This window comes from Stegostoma tigrinum, chromosome 7, assembly GCF_030684315.1.
Source record: "Stegostoma tigrinum isolate sSteTig4 chromosome 7, sSteTig4.hap1, whole genome shotgun sequence".
NCBI classification, from domain to species: domain Eukaryota; kingdom Metazoa; phylum Chordata; class Chondrichthyes; order Orectolobiformes; family Stegostomatidae; genus Stegostoma; species Stegostoma tigrinum.
In genome coordinates, this window is record NC_081360.1 from 26,190,927 (window position 1) to 26,211,517 (window position 20,591).

At 43.5% G+C, this 20,591-nt stretch overlaps 1 protein-coding gene across 2 annotated transcripts in view; it reads left to right on the forward strand.

The window, feature by feature from the left end:
• mlphb (melanophilin b) overlaps window positions 1-20,591 on the forward strand; it is a 120,627-nt gene that overhangs the window by 55,209 nt on the left and 44,827 nt on the right. For both annotated transcript variants that reach the window (XM_059647120.1, XM_059647121.1), the window contains exons 6-9: window positions 3,738-3,791; window positions 10,583-10,668; window positions 13,346-13,474; window positions 17,714-17,924. In XM_059647120.1, the coding sequence (XP_059503103.1) occupies window positions 3,738-3,791; window positions 10,583-10,668; window positions 13,346-13,474; window positions 17,714-17,924 (480 nt within the window). The remainder of the gene's footprint in view (window positions 1-3,737; window positions 3,792-10,582; window positions 10,669-13,345; window positions 13,475-17,713; window positions 17,925-20,591) is intronic.

A 20,591-nucleotide genomic window follows, 5' to 3' on the forward strand; every position in this document is an offset into this window, starting at 1 on the left:
TACTGCCAGCTCTTCCTGCTGTTGGAAGGGGATGAAAAGCTTTATGTCAGGCATCCCATGTTTGTGCTGGCCATGCATCTTCTCTTCCTGTAGGAAGAGAGAAGTATTAAGAGGTGTTAGCTTTGGTATATGGGTCGAAGAAGTACTTTTTAATTGTCATCTCAGTTACTGCCAATGTGTGCACAGTAAGTTCCAATAATTAGCAATGCTATAAAATGAGTAAAGAGAAAAGAAGTAAAAGAAATGGAGTGAAGATGTTCAGAGAAATGTACCACTAGACATGATGTGACGTACCTGTTCATGTGATCATCGGGCAGAAAATGGGAGCAGTCCCAGAGACTTGACAATTGATCTGAGTGAAACAGTTTTTGGTCTTTGGCACATTCCAAGTTGCTGTTTAAATAAGATGAATGTCATAGCATGATCAAAATACACCAAGAAGCCTACTACCTCAGAGTTGGCCTCTCACATTTTCAAGTATGTAGGGACTGGAATGTTCACCTCCTTACGTCCACATTCGTTCTGCTTTATCAAGCAGCTATCTTATTCTCAGACCTCTTCCGGGCTTTCACTGCTACTCAGCACAGGAGAGGTAGGCTTGCAGTAAAGGATGGAAATGCAGCAATTGCACTCACTGAGCCACATTGTCCTACAGCGCAGAAACACGCCCTTTGGTACAAACTAGTCCATGCTGACCAAAATAGCCATCCACGCTAGCCACGTTTCCCTGCATTTGGCCTGTATCCTTCTAAACCTTTCCAACCCATGCATTCGTCTAAATGACTTTTAAATGTTGTTAATGTACCTGCCTCAACCACTTCCACTGGCAGCTCATTCCATATGCGTATCACCCTCTGTGTAAAAAGGTTGCCCCTCAGGTTCCCATGTATCCTTTCCCCTCTTACCTTCAACTGATGCTCTCTCATCCTCGACCCCCCACCTGTGTGAAAAAGACTGAGTGCATTCACCCTATCCATGCCTCTCATTATCTTATACACTTCTAGAAATTTCCCTTAGTCTCCTAAGCACTAAAGAAAAAGGCCCTAGATTGTCCAACTTCTCCCTATAACTCAGTCCTTGAGTCCTGGCAATACCCTTGTAAAAATTCTTCTGCACTAGTTCTAGTTTAACAATATCCTTCCTATAACAAGGTGACTAAAACCGAATACAATACTCCAGATGCTGCCTCACCAACATCCTGTACAATTGCAACATAACTTCCCAACTTCTAAACGCAATACCCTAACTGGTGATGGCCAGTGCATCAAAAGCCTTCTTCACTACCCTGTCTACTTGTAACTCCACTTTCAGAGAACTGTGCACCTGAACTCCCTCTGTTCCACTATAATCCCTAAAGCCCTACCATTCACCATGAAACTCCTACCTTGCTTTGACTTTACAAAATGCAGCACTTCACACATCTGTATTAAAGCCCATTTGCTCTTTCTTGGCCCACTTCTCCAGCCGATCAAGATCCAGCTGCAACTTCTGATTTTCCTGGTCCACAATACCGCCCACTTTAGTGTCATCCGTAAACTTACGAATCATGCCTTGTGCATTCTCATCCAAGTCATTGATATGGATAACAAACAGCAATGGGCCCAATACCAACCCCTGAGACACACCACTAATCACAGGCGTCCAGTCTGTCAAGTATCCTTCCAATAGTACTTTATGCTTCCCACTATCGTGACAATTGTGTATCCAAATTGCTAGCTCTCCCTGGATTCCATATGATCTAACCTTCCAGAGCAACCTACCATGTGGAACCTAATCCAAGGCTGTACTGAAATCCACGTAGACTACATGTACCGTCCTGCCCTGATCAACCTCCCTGGCCACTTGCTCGAAGAACTCGAACAAATTTGTAAGACATGATCTCTCATGCACGAAGCCATGCTGACTACTCCTAATCAAACCCTGTCTCTCCAAAAGCATGTATATCTTATCCCTCAGAATCTTCCTAAGACATCAGGCTTACTGGTCTGTAATTCCCAGGTTTGTTTTTGCAGCCCTTCTTGAATAAGGTCACAACGCTCGCTACCCTCCAGTCTTCTGGGACCTCACCCGTGGCTAACAATGATGCAAATATATCAACTAGGGCCCCCACAATTTCTTTTTCATTCTCTTGCAGAGTTCTTGGATATATCTAATCAGGAGCAAGAAATTTATCCACCTTCACACAGTCTAATACGCCCAACACCTCCTGTACTGTGATGTGGACTGTCCCCAAGATATTGCCACTAACTTCTCCATGTTCCCAAGTTTTCATGTTTTTCTCCATGGTAAACACAGAGGAGAAATATTTACTGAGGACCTTGCCCATCTCCTGTGGTTCTACACATACATGTCCTCTTTGATCCTTGAGGGATCCTATTCTGTCTCTAGTTATTCTGTTTCCTTTAATATACTAAAAGAATCTCCTTGGATTCACCCTAATATTCTCAGCCAAAATTATCTCATGCCCCCTTTTTGCCCTCCTGATTTCCTTTTTCAGTAAACCCCTGTATCCCCTATACACCTCCGGGGACCCAGCATCCCACCCCCCACCAACACAATCCAAAATAGTATACTTGTCTTTGAGGAAAATGGCCACAGGGTATTCCTGCACTGTCTGAGCCATGCCTTGTTTATTTCTGGTCAAAGCTTCAATATCTCTTGTCATCCAGGGTTCCCTACTCCTGCCAACCTTGCCCTTTACCCTCACAGGAACATATTGACCTTGAAATCTAGCTATCACACTTCTAAAGGCCTCCCACTTGCCAAAGGTGCTTTTGCCTGCAAACAAACTACGCCAGTCAACCCCTGTAAGATCCTGGCTAATTCCATCGAAATTCACCTTGTTCCAGTTTAGAACGTGAATCTGTAGACCAATTTTGACCTTCTCCGTAACAATTTTACAATTTAAGAATTACGGTGACTAGTTTCAAAATGTGCCCCCACTGTCAACTGAGTCATCCGTCCTGCCCTATTTCCCAAGAGTAGGTTGAGTTTTGCCCCTTCCCAAGTAGGACCCTCAGAGACATCCTAGACCCTAGCACCCAGCAAGCAACACACCATCCTGAATTCCCATTTGTGGCCACAGAACCTCCTGTCTTTCCCCCTAAATATTGAGTCTGCTATCACTGAGGTCCTGTTTGCCATTACCCTTGCGTGCTGTGCCCCAGAGCCAGTCATAGCGCCGTCAGCCCACCTGGCAACTGCAGTTTTTCCCTTATCGGTCATTCACGCCCCCCCCCCCCCCCCCCCCCCCCCCCCCCACACACACACACACACACACACACACACACACACACACACACACACACACGCACACAAACCAACACTACCCAGAATAATATACCTGTTCTCAAGGGAAATGTCCACAGGGTATTCCTGCACTGTATGCCTATTCCTTTTGCCTTTCTGGTGGCCACTCAGCTGCTCTCTGCCTGCACCTTAGGTGTGACTGCCTCTCTAAAACTCTTAGGAAGCACAGATCTGTATGGGGTTTCTATGGTAACACTGGGTTCTGTTGGTGAGAGAATGGTCTGCCTATTTGAGAAACTGGCCTATATCCCTCGGTGCAGATTGTACAGGTTTTTTCCTTCAACAGGGACACCATCAGTGATTGGAAAATTATCTTCCAGGCTAATGAACTTATTGGTATTATGCGATGCATTTAATTCTCTGTTATATTGAGGAAAAGCATAAATCCAGTTGATGCTTTATTCTAATGTATGCCTGACCTCTTGTAGACACACGCTGTGAACGAGATGGATTTGACAATGTATTCGATGCTTTCTTGCATGGTGAGTGAACTTTAGAATCTTTAATTTGTTTTCCATTTTATCATTACCTTAATGATATCACTTTTGGATGTTAAGTAATAGTAAGAATCTAACTACTTCTTACAAATGGCTCTCAGCAGATTAGCTGGTCTGCCTGCTAAACAAAGTGAAGAGCACAGAGTATAGAATGGGTGTCGAGTAGTCCCACTTGGCAGTATTCAATTGGGCAGCATGTCAACCATCTCCTGAGTATGGCTTACAAACGAGATGATGTTTGGGTTTGTGGTCCATGGCAAAGGATTAGTGAATGCATTAGACTACATTAAGGGCTCTGAAATGCCAATGACTGCTTAGTACAATATCACTTTGTGTTGGAGCTAAAAGAATTGTGGTGGTGTTAATGTAATTTTGTCCATTACCTCCTGAGACACACTAACTTCATTTGTAGTAATGTAAAAAAAAATTGCTGACTCAATAGCATTGAGGTGTTGCAGTTTGGAAAGTCAAATCAAGGTAAGAGTTTCATGGTGAATGGTTAGGGTCTTAAGAAGTGTAGTGCCTTTGTCATTGTCACACATAGTCAAGATCGATCCCTTTTGGTTCCAAACATCATTTGCTGCCCTGGGAATAGATACATGTGGTAGTAAACTTCGATCAGAAAACATGGGTGGAAGTTTGAATGGAGCATGAACAAATGTCATGGGCTGAATGGCCTTTTTCTGCATTGTACATTCCATATAATTTTATAACACATTATTAACCGAGGCACATTGCATGAATTTGTATAATAGCATTAGCATTTAATATACTTCACTGTGAAACAAAAGAAATGGGAAAGAAAAGAAACATAACATCCACTTGTTCCTTCTTAGGAGAAGGAAGCAGGAGCAAAGAAATATGTTTCCAATTAAGCATATTTAGCCAATTAAGCTGATAGTGAAGGGGACTGTCAGAAATTACAGCAGATTATAGATAGACTGGAGAGTTGGGCAGATAAATGGCAGATGGAGTTGAATCCGGGCAAATGCGAGGTGATGCATTTTGGAAGATCTAATTCAAGGGCGAACTATACAGTAAATGGAAAAGTCCTAGGGAAAATTAATGAACAGAGAGATCTGGGTGTTCAGGTGCATTGTTCCCTGAAAGTGACAATGCAGGTCAATAGGGTGGTCAAGAAGGCATACAACATGCTTTCCTTCATTGGGCGGGGTATTGAGTACAAGAGTTGGCAGGTCATGTTGCAGTTGTACAGGACTTTGGTTCGGCCACATTTGGAGTACAGTGTACAGTTCTGGTCGCCACATTACCAAAAGGATGTGGATGCTTTGGAGATGGTGCACAGGAGGTTCACCAGGATGTTGCCTGGTGTGGAGGGTGCTAGCTACGAAGAGAGGTTGAATAGATTAGGATTATTTTCATTAGAAAGATGGAGATTGAGGGGGGACCTGATTGAGGTCTACAAAATCATGAGGGGTATAGACAGGGTGGATACCCAGAAGCTTTTTCCCAGAGTGGGGTACTCAATTACTAGGGGTCATGAGTTCAAAGTGAGAGGAGGAATGTTTAAGGGAGATATGCGTGGAAAGTTCTTTACACAGAGGGTGGTGGACGCCTGGAACGTGTTGCCAGCGGAGGTGGTAGACGCAGACACGTTAGCGTCTTTTAAGATATATTTGGACAGGTACATGGATGGGCAGGGAGCAAATGGACACAGACCGTTAGAAAATAGATGACAGGTTAGACAGAGCATCTTGATCGGCGCAGGCTTGGAGGGCTGAAGGGCCTGTTCCTGTGTTGTAGGTTTCTTTGTTTGTTTGTTTCACCTTTGACGTTTCCAGGATGGTGGTTCATGCGTGATTCATTAATGCTGTAACCACCCTGTAACGGGGAGACATGAGTGCTGTTGGTGGCTCAGTGGTTTTCACTGCTGCCTTCAGCACCAGCGACCTGAATTCGATTCCACCCTCAGGCAACTGTCTTGCCAATTCTCTCTGTGTCTGCATGGTTTCCTGCAGGTGCTGCAGTTTCCTCCCACAGCCCAAAGACATACAGATTAGGTGGATTGGTCATGCTAGTGTGCATTCTGGGTGGATTAGCCATAGGAAATGCAAGGTTGGGGGAGTGGGTCTGGGTGTGTTGCTCTTTGGAAGGCTGGTGTGGACCCAATGGGCTGAATGGCCTGCTTCCACACTGTAGTGATTCTGTGGACTAATTTTCTGCAGAGCTACCAATTTTTAGCTTTCTAAATCATGGAACCAGCTCAGTAGACAATGGCAAATGGATACCTGTTGATGTCAACTACATAGTTAGGCCAAAAAGAGTTAATGTGCTGCAGTGTCGATACATCATCGCACAGATATGGGGGCTGCAGTTGCAGAACCTTTAGGTTAGCAATACAATAGGGAAATGGAATGGAGGCTGCCGTGAGGCGAAATTCTACACAAAGGATGATCGACAAAGCATCTGGAACTCCGTTGCTCCGGGCAAGCTGCCTTGAGCAACACTTCAAGCTCAGATTCTCTTAGGATAGAAACCGCTCACCACCATTGCTCCACTACTATTTTCAAATCTCTTCAACAAAAGCCTGGAATGTAAGAAACCAATTTGGTATGACATTGGTTTTTTTAATCCAGTGCAACAATCCAAGCAGAGATGAATTATTTATCCTTGTACAAAAGCAAAGTACTGAGGATGCTGGAAATCTGAAAAAAAAATTGTGGAGAATGCTGGAGAAACTCAGCAGTTGTCGCAGTATCTGTGGAAGGAGAAAAACAAGGAATGTTTTGAATCAAGTATGATTCTTCTTCAGTGCTGAAAGCTGTTGGAAAACATTTTAATAACAGACTCTTGACAGGGGTCCAGTTAAAAAGACAAATGAGGTTGATAATGGTGCAGAAAGAATAAGATGTAATATGGAAGTAAAATAAGGTATGAAAGGAAGAGAATTGGCCCTGAGTGCAAAGTAAACAAAGCATAAACAATATAAGGGCTGGGGGAGAGGGGCAGGATGGGTCAGGGAGGAGATTTTGTAAGAAGAATGAAAAACAGACTTAACATGGCCAGTTTCTGAAGTTTTTAATTCTGTATTGAGACCTCGAGACTGAAATGGGCCTAAGCAGCAGCTGAAGTGTTGTTCCTCAAGCTTGTGTTGTGCTTCATTGGAACCCAACGGCAGGCCCAGGACAGAAAATATTAGCATGAGAGCAAAGTAGGTTATTGAAATGGCAAGCAGCTGGGTGCTCACGGTAAGGTGTTCTCCAAAATTGTCACTAGTCTGCATTTGTTCTCAACGTAAGGGAGACCACGTTGTGAGTAGCAAATACAATAATCTGGATTGAATGAAGCATAAGTGAAATGCTGCTTCACCCGGAAGATGTGTTTGGGGTCTTGCACATCTCTGTCACTCTCTCTGTATCTCTCTCTCTCTCTCTCTCTCTCTTTCTCTCTGTCTCCTTCCCCACCCCCTTCCTCCCCCCAACCTCCCCCACCGTGACCAGCTAGTCGCACGATTTGCATTCTACCCTCTCGGGTTATTTGAATGACTATGCACTCAGAGAGTGGGGAATGTGCAATGAGACCTGGGTGTCCTCATTCCACCAGTCACTAACGGTAAGCATCCAAATGCAGCAGGTGGTAAAGAAGGCAAATGGTGTACTGGCCTTCATTGCTAGGGGATTTAAGTATAGGAACAAACATGATTTGCTGCAATTCTACAGGGCCTTGGTGAGACCACATCTGGAATGCTGTGTGCAATTTTGGTCTCGTTAGCTGGGATGGCAGAACTGACATAAGGGGTGACATTGAATTTGTCAGGATTATATTCTCTTGTGTTCAGTAGATTAAGGGAGGTCTCATAGAAACTCGTAAGACTCTAACAGGACTCGACAAAATCCTTGAAGGAAGGATGTCCCTGATAGTAGGGTACTCCTGAACCAGGGATCATAGTCTAAGGATACAGGATAAACCACTTAGGACCAAGTTAAGGAGAAATTTCTTCATTCCCAGTGGTAAGTCTGTGAAATTTGTTACCGCAGAAAGCAGTTGAGTCCAGAACGTTACATAATTTTGAGAAGGTATTCAATATAGGGGAAAAGCAGGAACAGGCTATTGAATTAGATGATCAGTCATGATCATAATGAAGGGCAAAACAAGTTTGAAGGGCCAAATGACCTTTTCCTGCTCCTATTTTCAATGTTTTTCTGAGAGTGAGGTAGGAATCAGAGAATGGTTTATTTCAATCTGAAAAAGGTGTCACATCTTGCTCTTCTTTCTCTCCTTACTCAGCTAACTTCCTACCCATGCTGCCATTATCATTTGCATTCAATGGACTTCATTTTTGTTTTGGTGCGCGCCTGTTGTGCAGCATTTTATCAAAAACGTTTTGAAAGCCCCTGTACACTACATCAGTCACATTACCCTCATCAAGTGTCTCTGTGACCTACTGCAAAAACTCAAACCTGGTTAGACAAGGATGATTTTCCATTTGGACACCCATGCTGGCTTTCATTCATTAACCCACATTTTTACGAGTTGCTCTGAATTTTGTCCCAGATAATCATTTCTAAAGGGTTGCCAACACCAAATGTAAAATGACATGCCAGCAGTTGTTGGTTTTACCCTTGCAGTTCTTTTAAAGATGTGAAACATCTGCAATTCCTCAGTCCTCTGACACCACCTCTGAGTCTCAGGAACACAAGAGGCTCAGGGCAGTAGTGTGATCTGGGCAGAGCCCTACACCATTATGTTGCATCCTGCCTGACAGTACCATGTTCTTCACCAGCCTCAAGTGATAGAGATGTTCTCAGCCACACCAAGTCAGATTTGCTCCCTTCAATTGTGTGAAACCTTGCTATATAAGAAAGAAGGCAGTTTTCCAGAGGTTATGTAGCACCATGTTCGATGGTTAGGCCTGCCCTGAATGAATAGCTAGAGGAAGAAGTGAGAGGTGGACATGAGACTGTTCATCAATGAAAGGTTCTTGTGGGGAAGTGGAGTGTGTAAGTGCTAGGCCTCATTCTTGATTATTCAGAGCAGCTGGTGGTGGATGATGGAGGTGTGCCACCCTCTGACCTCCTCAGTCTGGTGTTATGGAAGAAAAGGCAGTGCAAATTTTCTAAATAGGGAGAGAGAGGGAGGGGGATAGAAGGTGGATAAAGGAGAAGATCGGAGGAGAGGAGACAGACAGGTCAAAGAGGCAGTGATGGAGTCAGTAAAGGTGAGTATAGGTGGGGAGCTAGGGAGGGGATAGGTCAGTCCAGGGAGGATGGGCAGGTCAAGGGGGTGGGATGAGGCTAGTAGGTAGGAGATGGGGTGGGGCTTGAAGTGCGAGGAGGGAATAGGTGGGAGGAAGAACAGGTTAGGGAGGTGGGGACAGGCTGGGCTGATTTTGGGATGCGGTTGGAGGAGGGGAGTTTTTGAAGCTTGTGAAGCCCACATTGATACCATTGGGCTGCATTTCAGAACCCCCTTCCGCTCCCCCATTTCTGAAGAAGGGTCTAGGCCCAAAATGTCAGCTTTCCTGCTCCTCTGATCCCGCTTGGCCTGCTGTGTTCATCCAGCTCTACACCTTGTTATCACAGATTCTCCAGCGCCTGCAGTTCCTACTATCTCTGAGACAAATGCCCTGCCCAGTTTCTCACTTCTGATTGTCGTACCACAACGTTAAGAGACGATTTACATGATAATAGGATCTGGTCAGTCATGATGGGTCCTTCAGTGATGTAGCCCACCAGCAATAAGCTGTGAAAGTTCACAGAAAGAATGAACACGAGTGAAATTACCTGAAGTGATGGGCATCTGTCAAACTGTACTCTGTTGTAAGTTAATAACATCAAAAGGGAGAAATGTGTCCCTTCCTTTGAAGGGACTAAGTGACATGGTGCATTTGGACACAAATCCCAGCGTTCACTGCTCGAATTTAATACTTTTTGGAAAGATTCAGCATTGCAGTCTTGACATAGATCTTTTTCTGGATTTTGCACTGTGGCAAAAACTGCTCGCAGATTGCTTATCGAGTGGATAATCTCACTTACCTAGTACATAAAGATGGCTTTGCAAAATTAAATGGGACACTGAAAGAGGGTGAGGGATGGAGTGCTTTATATCATGGAATAAACCAAGGCAGATGAAATGCTGCATTACCTATACCATATAGTGACTGGCTTTCCAAATAAGTTCTACCTTGCTATTCTAACTGTTTCACTGTTGTTACAAAATAGTGTGAGAAAATCACAAACCCATTCCATGCAGCTACTCTGTGATCTATCATAGGCTTCCATCCTTTATTCGACAAGAAGAGAAAAAAGAAAACTTCGTGGTTACTTCTTGTCAATTAAACAATTTCGCAGAGTTACATAAGACCTGTTGCTGTAGGTGCCTATATCCTGTCAACTCCCATGGTTTATTACCTATTGCGTGACTGATGCATTTGTTAAGTGCGAGAGATTTGATTGACCAAATAGTTCCTAAATTTAAACAACATCCCACTGTCAACAACAAGAACAAAAGTTACCTTAATCCCTCACAGTGACTAATTAAGCATGGAGTTGATTAATACCAGTTTACGTCAAGCAGTCAGATTTGCTTCCTGCATCTTAGTGCAAGTGTTAACTTTCTGAATTGATGTGCGTGCTAGGAAAGGATATTGAGATACTGAACTATAAGTGAAATTGATGTTCTCTACCATTCTCCTGAAGTGCACAACATTACGTGACCTTCGAACATGCAGCTTTGTAGGACGCTAAGATTTCACAGCCAGGCACCATTCACAACATTAATGATGTGTTTTTCTCTCCTATCTTCCTTTGCTGAAGGTGAACACAATACTCAGATGATGGCGGAAGTAATTGAAGAGGATGAAAATGCAATAGATAATGAAGAGGCTCACCGCTATAGTGTAGTAATGTCCTTTTTAGATGTTTGGCTTTGAAAATGACAATCATTGGTGGAGTAAGAATTTACTTGAAATGTTGTTTTCAGTTTTGAAAGGACTTCCTTAATCATCATGGTAATTTAGGTATTGCATTTATTGCATGATCTATATGCTGACAATCACCAGATGCGACTGCATTGAAAAATATATGCTGTGCTACTGAATCATTTACACTACTGGAAATGGGACCTAATTGAAGCTAAATGTACATCTGAAAAGACGTCTATACAAAAGACAAAAGGGCTGTTCTGATGCATTGTACTGTCCCTGTCTTTAGGTTAGGAGGTGCATGTTCGTGTCATACCTGCTCCCAGAGGTGTGTTATAACTTTTCTGAACAGGTTGATTAGAAAATATCAACAAAGGACAAATATTGTCAAGAGTTGTGGACAAAATTGTGAAAGTTTACTAGGCACTGTTTTCAACTAAATATTCAATGTTACATTCTACAAATCTTGCAAGCTTTAAAATTTCATAGAATCATATAGTATAAAAGAGGCTTTTTGACCCATCAAGACTGTAACACCAAAAATATGTTGCTACCTACACTAGTCGCACTTTGCCGCACTGGGCCCACAGCCAAAAAGGTATGACACTTTTTGAGTACCTTTTCAAATACTTTTTAAAGGTTGTGAGGTTTTCCATCGCAGATACCCTCCCAGGCAGCGTATTTCTAAGCCCCAACCACCTTTTTCCTCAAGCCCTCTCTAAACTTCCTACTTTTCACTTTAAATCATGCCACTTTATTAATGATTCTTCAACTAAGAGCAATAGCTGTTTTCTATTCACGATATTCATGCCCCTCATATTTTAGACACCTCGAACACGTTCTTCCTCAACCTTCTCTGCTCTAAAGAAAACAACTGGAACTTAACTAGCTTCTCTTCATAATTGACAGCCTCATAACGTGATAGTTTTAAATCTTACACGACTAGGAAAGTGATAGTGCAAGAATAGAATCTGTGACAATTTTTGTGTCTGGTACAATGTTAATTCCTTTCTCTAATCTTGGCATATGGTTTCTGTAAATAATGTAATTTCCCCCAAGTTTTTATACCTATTTCTGTTAGTAGCAACTTCTGCAAATTTCTGTATCTAGTTTGATAATAAATTCAATTTTCTTTACATTCACTCCTGGTTTGTATTCCCAATCTTTATCTTTTGTTTATTAATGATTCTATTTCCTCACTTCTGTATCTGTTTGCTTTCATAATTCCATAGGCAGAAAACCACACCCTCAGAGTGGTGAGTTCGGTGGCAGAGGAGCATTTTGTAGGGCACTCCATCAACCACCTTAAATGTTGTAATGATCATTTATTCAAGTGTTTTGCAAGCAGACTAGTCTTAGGCAATCAAAGGCAATTCTGTACTCTGAAAAGCCAAAAGTGTTCACTTGTTATGTACTGTTTTAGTCGTATACACATACTATCACTCAATTCTATAACTTATAACTGCATAAGTAAACAGAATAGTTTCTTATTCCTGCTGTACATACATCAGATATTGTTCTTTATTCATCCAAGCCCAACCATCTCTGCTGATTGTATACTCTAAACTGCATCCTTCTTTGTATTATCCACTCGCTGGCCAGGCCATTTGCTCCATATCCAGTCTAGAGTACATTTGTTCATCTTCTGTGCTGCTCTTTTATGTTTAAATGTTATTTTATGGAAAGACACTTCAAACTGAAATTTTTTAATTCCTTGAATCCCTGCCACCTGCAAGGACAAAGCAAACGGACATGTGGGAACTCTATAATCCCCACCGAGCCACACACCGTCCTGACTTGGAAATATACCAGCTTTCCTGACTGTTGCTGGGTCAAAATCCTGGAACTCTCTCTCTAACAAAATTGTGGGTATCCCTATACCCCGTGGACTGCAGTAGTTCTAGAAAGTGGCTCACCGTCTCCTTCTCAAGGGCAATTAGGGATAGGCAATAAAATGGTGGCCTCGTCAGTGATACTCACCATCAGTGACGGTATAAAAAACAAGCAAGGATGTTGATGGGTGGAGACCCTGTTGCCTTTTTGCCTCTATCTGAATGAAGGACCCGGCAAGAAGGCCCGTGGACAGCTACTTCCTCAGTTGCTGATTGGGTACAAATCCATTATTACTGATTTTAACACAACTAATGATGGGGACAGTGAGCGCAATAAGAAAATACCATCTTTTGTGCTGGGATGTATAGCATTGCACAGTGGCTAAAATCCTGACAAGCACAAATACAGTGTGTTTGCTCTCCTGATTAGCATTTAGTAACCTCCTCTGGAATGGCCTCACGTGGCCACTGTCCATGCCTTTTCTGGTGACCCAAAACACAGTGAGTAACCTGGAATCATCGAGTTTTCCAGTCTTAGTAGACCACACTTTTGCTTAGCTTCTTCGCACTAACTGCATTATCTGACAAGAGTTTGCACTGAAATAGGGGGCAGTTGGTTGCTGTGACAAACCTGTGATCCATGCAAAGATGCAGTAAATACTTTGACATCATAGAATCGAGTAGCACAGAACAAGGCCATATCATACACTGGCCAGCTGCCAATATTCTTCCCACATGGTTCTGTTTTGAAAGACAACTTTTCAAAATAAATGTACAAGGCATTGAAAAATATTTGACAATCTTTTCTTTTCAATATGCCCCAGTTACGCAGAAACAAACGTCTGCTTTCGGTGCATCCTACTGACTTTGATGTGGACTCGGAATATTCTGCACAGTCTCGCCGCCAGTCTCTTCAGCTTCCTTCACCACATTATGATGGAAGCGGGTTACAGGTAATCCCCTCAGTTCTTCAGCGGTATTACAGCCTTTTAATTATCCCACTCCAAAGTTGCTTCAACAGCCAAAATACGGTATATTTGCTGAGCTGTGCAGCTGAGGGAGTTGTGGGCTGCTGCTGATCTTGTGTGGGAGCTCCACAATAAGCCTTGGTATGCTTAGACTAGATTCATAGAATCCTCCCATGCAAAGGAAAGCCATTCGGCCCACTGTGTCTCTGCCACCTCCATAAAAGGGTTATCCAATTGGTTCCATTCCTCTATTTTCCCCTGCATTTTTCGCCTTCCTGGGTTCATGCAGTTGCCTTTTGAATGCTACCACTGAATCTGCTTCCACCACTCACTGAGGCTATGACTTGTAAATTATAACCACTCCCTGCATAAAAATAAAACTCCCCAACATCCATCTGGTTCTTTTGCCAGCCATCTTAAATCGATGCCCTCTGATTATAAACCCTCCTGTTACGGACTGGGGAGAAGAAAATGAGCTGGTTCTTGCTCATATTCCGCTTGGGAACCCTGCAGCCCAGTGGTATCAATGTGGACTTCAAAAGCTTCAAAATGTCCCCTCCCCCAACCACATCCCAAAACCAGTCCAGCTCGTACCTGCCTCCCCAACCTGTCCTTCCCCCCACCTATCCCTTCTCCCACCTCAAACAGCACCTCCATTTCCTACTTACTAACCTCATCCCGCCGCCTTGACCTGTCCGTCCTCCCTGGACTGACCTATCCCCTTCCTACCTCCCCACCTACACTCACTTCTACATCTCCATCCCCGCCCCTTTAACTCCTCTCCATCTATCTTCTCTATCCACCTTCGATCCGGCACCCCACCCCTATTTATTTCAGTTCCCTCTCCCGCTTTTCTGATGAAGCATCCAGGCCCGAAACGTCAGCTTTTGTGCTCCTAAGATGCTGCTTAGCGTGCTGTATTCATCCAGCTCCACACTTTTGTTATCTCGGATTCTCCAGCATCTGCAATTCCCATTGTCTCCGGTTCTTGTTCCTGTTTGCTTTCCCATTCGTTCCACCTGAATAATTCTCAAAACGTTGGATAACATTAGCCAAGGCTGTGATTTCAGTCAGCTTCCGGATGTCTGGCTGCTGACTTGAAAAGTAAGCCATTCTGCTCAGTTCCAGTATGGCTGACATCTGTGCATCTGAGCCTGGCATCAGTTAATACCTTCAGCAGAGGAATAGAAAGTGCATAAAAGCCCCTAAATTAATCTCTTGCTTCACTAATGTATCTCAAGCATATTTATACTTTCAACCGTGAATGTTACTTCGGAAATTCCACGTGTCTCATATTTTTCACGCTGGTGCAGAAACACATTGACAGTTTCCAAAGAGTTAATTGAGGACTGCATTAGTGTTGTTGGAATAACTGAGGAAAATTCACTTCCTTTTAAAATGCATGAAAACGTTACACCACACATTATGGTAATACAGGCATTCCAAACTACATATTGATTTTCAAAACATTCTAAGAATTCCACACTTCACTGCACCTACAGTTTTCAAGCCAACACTTAGGCCAAGTTTTTAATGTATTTTTTCCTCTCTTTGGAGAATTTTCTGTTTATCAGTTCAACATGCAAAATTACTGAGCACTGGGACATTTTCCCATTTCAGGCATCCTGTTGTCAGCCCTGAGGAGTCATAGCTAATTAGAAGTGGTGCCAAGGCCCTACTAGTCTAAGTCAACAAGATGTCTTGAAATACATAAAGGCCATTCTCACTAAACCAAATTTGAAATTATTCCCTTCCTTCCAGCAGAAAATCTGGAACATTTTGCAAAAGTAGTTGCATTTGGTTCTCCTAAAAAAAAAGTTTCTCCCTTCTATTTGCCCTAGTCCTTTCACACTAAAAGCTTTTATTCATGTTGGTGTGATTCCATGTACATTGATTGCCTTCCAGTACCTTTGCTCGCCTGACCGCTTTTCATTTGCTGGCCTCGGCAGTGTCTACTTGTTCCTTTTTTCCATGATGGGCAGTGTGGCTGTTAACTAATCCTTAGTCAGCATCGACACACAGACATTTTTTCAGTGTAGAGTGATGGAGAGAGATCAATAGCGCAGACCTTGGCTGCATTTGTTCCCATTCTCCAGCTCACTGTTCCAGTGGAAACTTGTAGCCACCTGGAGCAAGACCAGGTAAATCTAAAGTGCCTTGGGTTACAGACTTCCTCGCGTTACAATGTCGAACCCAGGCCACAGCAAGCCTGTAATTTTTAAATAGTTATGTGATATCATGACAGGTGACATTCGGCTGTAACAGTGTTCTTCTCTCTTTCATTCACTAGCTGTATAATGGTGGCAGAATGTGTGTATCATGTACAGTCACATCAGCAAGCACAGAAACAAACTTTTCATGTTAGATATATGATATTGAAACTTTTAAATAGTTAATGTTGCAAATGAACTTCAACATGGCTGACTCAGCAGAATCTGACTATCTGTGGCATATCTTGTATGGACTAACATAAATAGGTAACCACAAGTTGCATAATCCCTGGCCTTTTTAGCAAAATTTAATGTGGCAAGATCTTTACTAATTGATAGACAGGGGCCATTCCTGTCAAGTGAGGAACAGGCTGATCCCAACAACAGCTACACAAGCCTGGGACAACCCTGTCTTTGCCACATGTCGATGCCAGGCCATGTTTTATGGGGCTCGTGTAACTAATTGGTTGCTGTTGAACTGCATAGCTGTTGAACCTGACTAGGTGGCCATTGCGGGGACAGTACCTAGGAGAGGAGGATACCATGGAAGAATGCCAACCAGGAAAATGGTATCTGGAGACAATGAGCGAGCCAGGCTGGCACTGGCTCAGTGAAGTCTGGCACCACTGTGCCTACCTTCCTCATTTTCACTGGAGGAGGGAACTGTCTGTGGCCCGAAATGTGCTCATATTGGAGAGCACCCAGCCCACTATGAGGCTGATGGGATTGACCTTGCTATCATTCCACAGTTTGAAGGACACAGCCACAGCTGATTAATTATTTTCTTTTATTCTTTGATGGGATGTGGGTGACTTGTGTTGCCCTTCCCTAATTGCCGTTGAGCTAAGTGGCGTGCTTGAGCCACTGAGGGACAGGTCACAACGGGTAAGGACAGCAGGTTCCCTTGCCTAAAGGACATGAGTGCAGTAGATTTTCTATTATTTTTAAACCAACAATTGATGGAGGTTAAAATTGTATCAGAAATAATGGGAACTGCAGATGCTGGAGAATCCAAGATAACGAAGTGTGAAGCTGAATGAACACAGCAGGCCAAGCAGCATCTGAGGACCACAAAAGCTGACGTTTTGGGCCGAGACCCTTCATCAGAGAGGGGGATGGGGAGAGGGTTCTGGAATAAATAGGGAGAGAGGGGGAGGCGGACTGGAGGTGGAGAGAAAAGAAGACAAGAGAGTTGCAGTGGGAGAGAGATTCCCTGAGGTTGGTCCGGAGGGAGGAGGGTAACGTCTTCAGGTTAGGCATCCCTGGAACCTCCCCCTCTCTCCCTACTTATTCCAGAACGCTCTCTCCATCCCCCTCTCTGATGAAGGGTCTAGCCTGAAACGTCAGCTTTTGTGCTCCTGAGATGCTGCTTGGCCTGCTGTGTTCATCCAGCTTCACACTTTGTTATAATTGATGGAGGTTACGTGGGTTGTCATTGGACCACGCTTTTTTAATTCTTATGAATTCAACCCACAGTTTGCCACCAGTTATGGTGGATTTGAACCTGTGCCTACGAAGCATTAGCCTGGTCCCTGGGTGACTCATCCAGTCACAATTCCAAGACACCACTGCATGCCCACTAACAGAAGTGATGAAGAGCCCTTAATCGGCCTCAAGATGGAAAAGGAATGTTCCAGTTGCCTCACCACTGTCATAATGGCATGGGAAAATGGCCAATCCATTCTCTGCTTTCACTTACAATAACAAGGACTCTGTGCGATCAAAATTGGCTCTAAAATGGTAAATTCCCACCCATCAGTGAGCCTTTCCCGGTCTAGTGAAATGTCCTTTAATATGAAACATTAAACTTTGTTTTTATACCTCCATGAGTGCTGCCTGGACCTGCTGAACTTTTCCAACTTTTTTCTGGTTTTATTTCAGATTTCTAGTTTTTGCCTTTGGGAAGTACTGGTCCTCAGTTTTATTGACACATGGTTAGAACATCTTCAATGACAATCCTTTCTTAACAGACGCTTCAACCGAGATCATTATTCTTCTTCATTTCCTTTTTCAGTCATTTTTGGAGTGCCCTTTCACTGACAACAGTACAGCAGAAGAGGGTTCCAGGCAAGGGTCTTATGTTGGGGAAGCTGAGCTAACCTCAGTATTCCGGAATATCCTGCAGGAGAAGGGACAGAAGTTGATGCCAGACTCTGTGCTTAGCACTGAAGTCCGATTGGAGATCAACAAAAGAAGGAAAAGCTTGGACAAATCTTCCAAATCTGGTACTATTCATTTCCTTTCATTTTATGCATTGAGTTAACTCCATTTGCATAAAACTATATAATAACATTTGAAAATCAAAATTGTTCTGAAGTGAAGCACCAAGGTAGTTATTTCACCTTGGATCTACATCTTGTCTTACTGACAAAATAAAAATCTCTTATATATTCGCTGTTCATGTATAGAAGAAACGCTCCTCCCCTAGATATCTGAAGTCTGGGGTGACCAACACTTCTGGATTTTACAGAACCGTCCCATATTAAAGGTGCTCGCCCCGTGTCCCTCCTTGGTTACTGCTAGAGTACTGTTTGTCCAGTGGTGTTGATCTTTGATTCTGGCTCTAAAGCACACCTAAACATATACACCACGCTTTCCTCCCAGTGAACCCTTCTCGCTCTTTAACACTAACTAGAAAACCCGTGCCCACCAACCATGCTTGTTTGCCATCAAGTCCCTTAATTTATTCCCCAAGAGTTGATCATCCCACCAATCCCTGTCTATCCGAAAGTTCCGTACGTGCTTGAGTCTGGTATCAATGTTGTCTTCTTTGTGGGAAGCAGCATCCACGGTTGAAGACCGACACTGCTGGGATAAAAGAGGTCCCAGCTGGTCAGCTTGGTTAGCAGCTCTTGAGGGTGGAAATCCCACACTAATCCTGTTAGGGTCACGTGTGGTAGATTAGCAGTCAATCGATTCAGGGGATCAGCTGAGCCAGCAGCATTACATCCCACCTGCTTTGTAAAACTCACCCCGATGCCTCCTCCTTTGACTCAGTGTCAATTTTTATTTGATTTTGTTTTTACAGAATGCCTTGAAATGCTTTACAACATTAAAGGTGCTGTACAAAAAAAACGTTGTTCTGTGATAAAATGCCCTGTTCCTTAGTCGGCCACAAAAGCAACAAAAGTTTTACTGGATCATTTCAGGACCTTGAGCATTGGATAAAGGCTGCTGTCATATTTTGAACATTCTGCAATCACTATCCTTCTGTTTTAAAAGCCTCAGCAAAATTATTGAGCAGTCCACTAGTTCACAGTTTTCTATTCAAAAAACTCAGACAAACAGGAAGGAAACTAACAACAAGAATACATGAACACCAACTGGCTACAAAAAGACACGACCAATACTCACTCATCTCAATCCACACGGACAAGGAGAACCACAACTTTGACTGGGACAGCACCAAGGTCCTGGGACAGGCTAGGCAGAGACAGGCATGGGAATTCCTGGGGGCATGGCACTCCACGAAGCATGCTATTAATACACACACTGGACTCGACCCCGTATACATTCCACTACGGAGGAAACCCGGAAGTGAGGCAATCCATCGCAGCGGACCCTAGAATTTAAAACCCAGGTGGGAAAACGTGCCAATGCTTCATCAGAGGCCACACTGAGCATGTTACCAAGCACGGTAATGAAATGTCTGTGGAACAACAAACCGGCTTGGCGAGCCAACCAATCTCAACACCCACAACCCGAGCTACAGATCTACTCCAAAACCTTGGAAAATGCAACCTAATTACATCAAGGACACACCACCCCCATGAAGACCGAGAAATTTGTGGAGAAGACTCACTGCTCCTTTGTCACAGCAATGTTGATAAACACAATCCCCAACCTTAGGACTTAGACTGTGAATGTATTGTTAAAAATATGTTGGGAATTGGCACAAGTCCATTTATGTCGTTGAACGTGAAGCAAATCAAAATTGGAAAACAATTGAAATAAATGCTCGTATTTCGCTTGGGAACCCTGCGGCCCAATGGTATCAATGTGGACTTCAAAAGCTTCAATATCTTCCCTACCCTGACCGCATCCCAAAAACAGCTCAGCTTGTCCCCACCTCCCTGACCTGTCCTTCCTCCCACCTATCCCCTCCTCCCACCTCAAGCCCCACCCCCATCTCCTACCTACTAGCCTCATCCCGCCCCTTGCTCTGTCCGTCCTCCCTGGACTGACATATCCCCTCCCTAACTCCCCACCTAACTCATCTTTACTGCCTCCACCCCCGCCTCTTTGACCTGCCTGTCTCCTCTCCACCTGTCTTCTCCTTTATCCATCTTCTATCCACCTCTCCCCTCTCCCTATTTATTTCAGAATCCCCTTCCCCCCCGCCAATTTCTGAAGAAGTGTCCAGGCCCGAAACATCAGCTTTCCTGATGCTCTGATGCTGCTTGGCCTGCTGTGTTCATCCTGCTCCAGAACTTGTTATCTCAGATTCTCCAGCATCTGCCATCCTTACTATCTATCCTCAACATAAATGCCCGGTTTGGAAAGGGTTTAAATGTTTGCTGAAAGTAGCCAAAAGGAGAAATGAGACAAAACTCTGTTGTCACCCTTAACCGAGTATTTCTGTGCACCTACATGATGTGGTTTACTCTCATGTACCCTCCTTGACTTTCCATTAAGATTACAACTCATTCCCACTTTGACCATTCTTTGGCAATGGAAAGGAGAACTTTACTCTCATACATCTGCATCTACGTACCATGTTAGGGCCCATTGACTTTAGGAAATCCAGAAAATTTTATGACAATTAATATAGAAGGCAACTTCAAATCCATTGCACTCTGTTGAATGAAATGAAGTATATTAGACTGGTTGAGTATGATGGAAGCTCGAAAGAATTTCCCTTTTGTTCCTTCTGTTTTCTCCGCTCTTCTTAC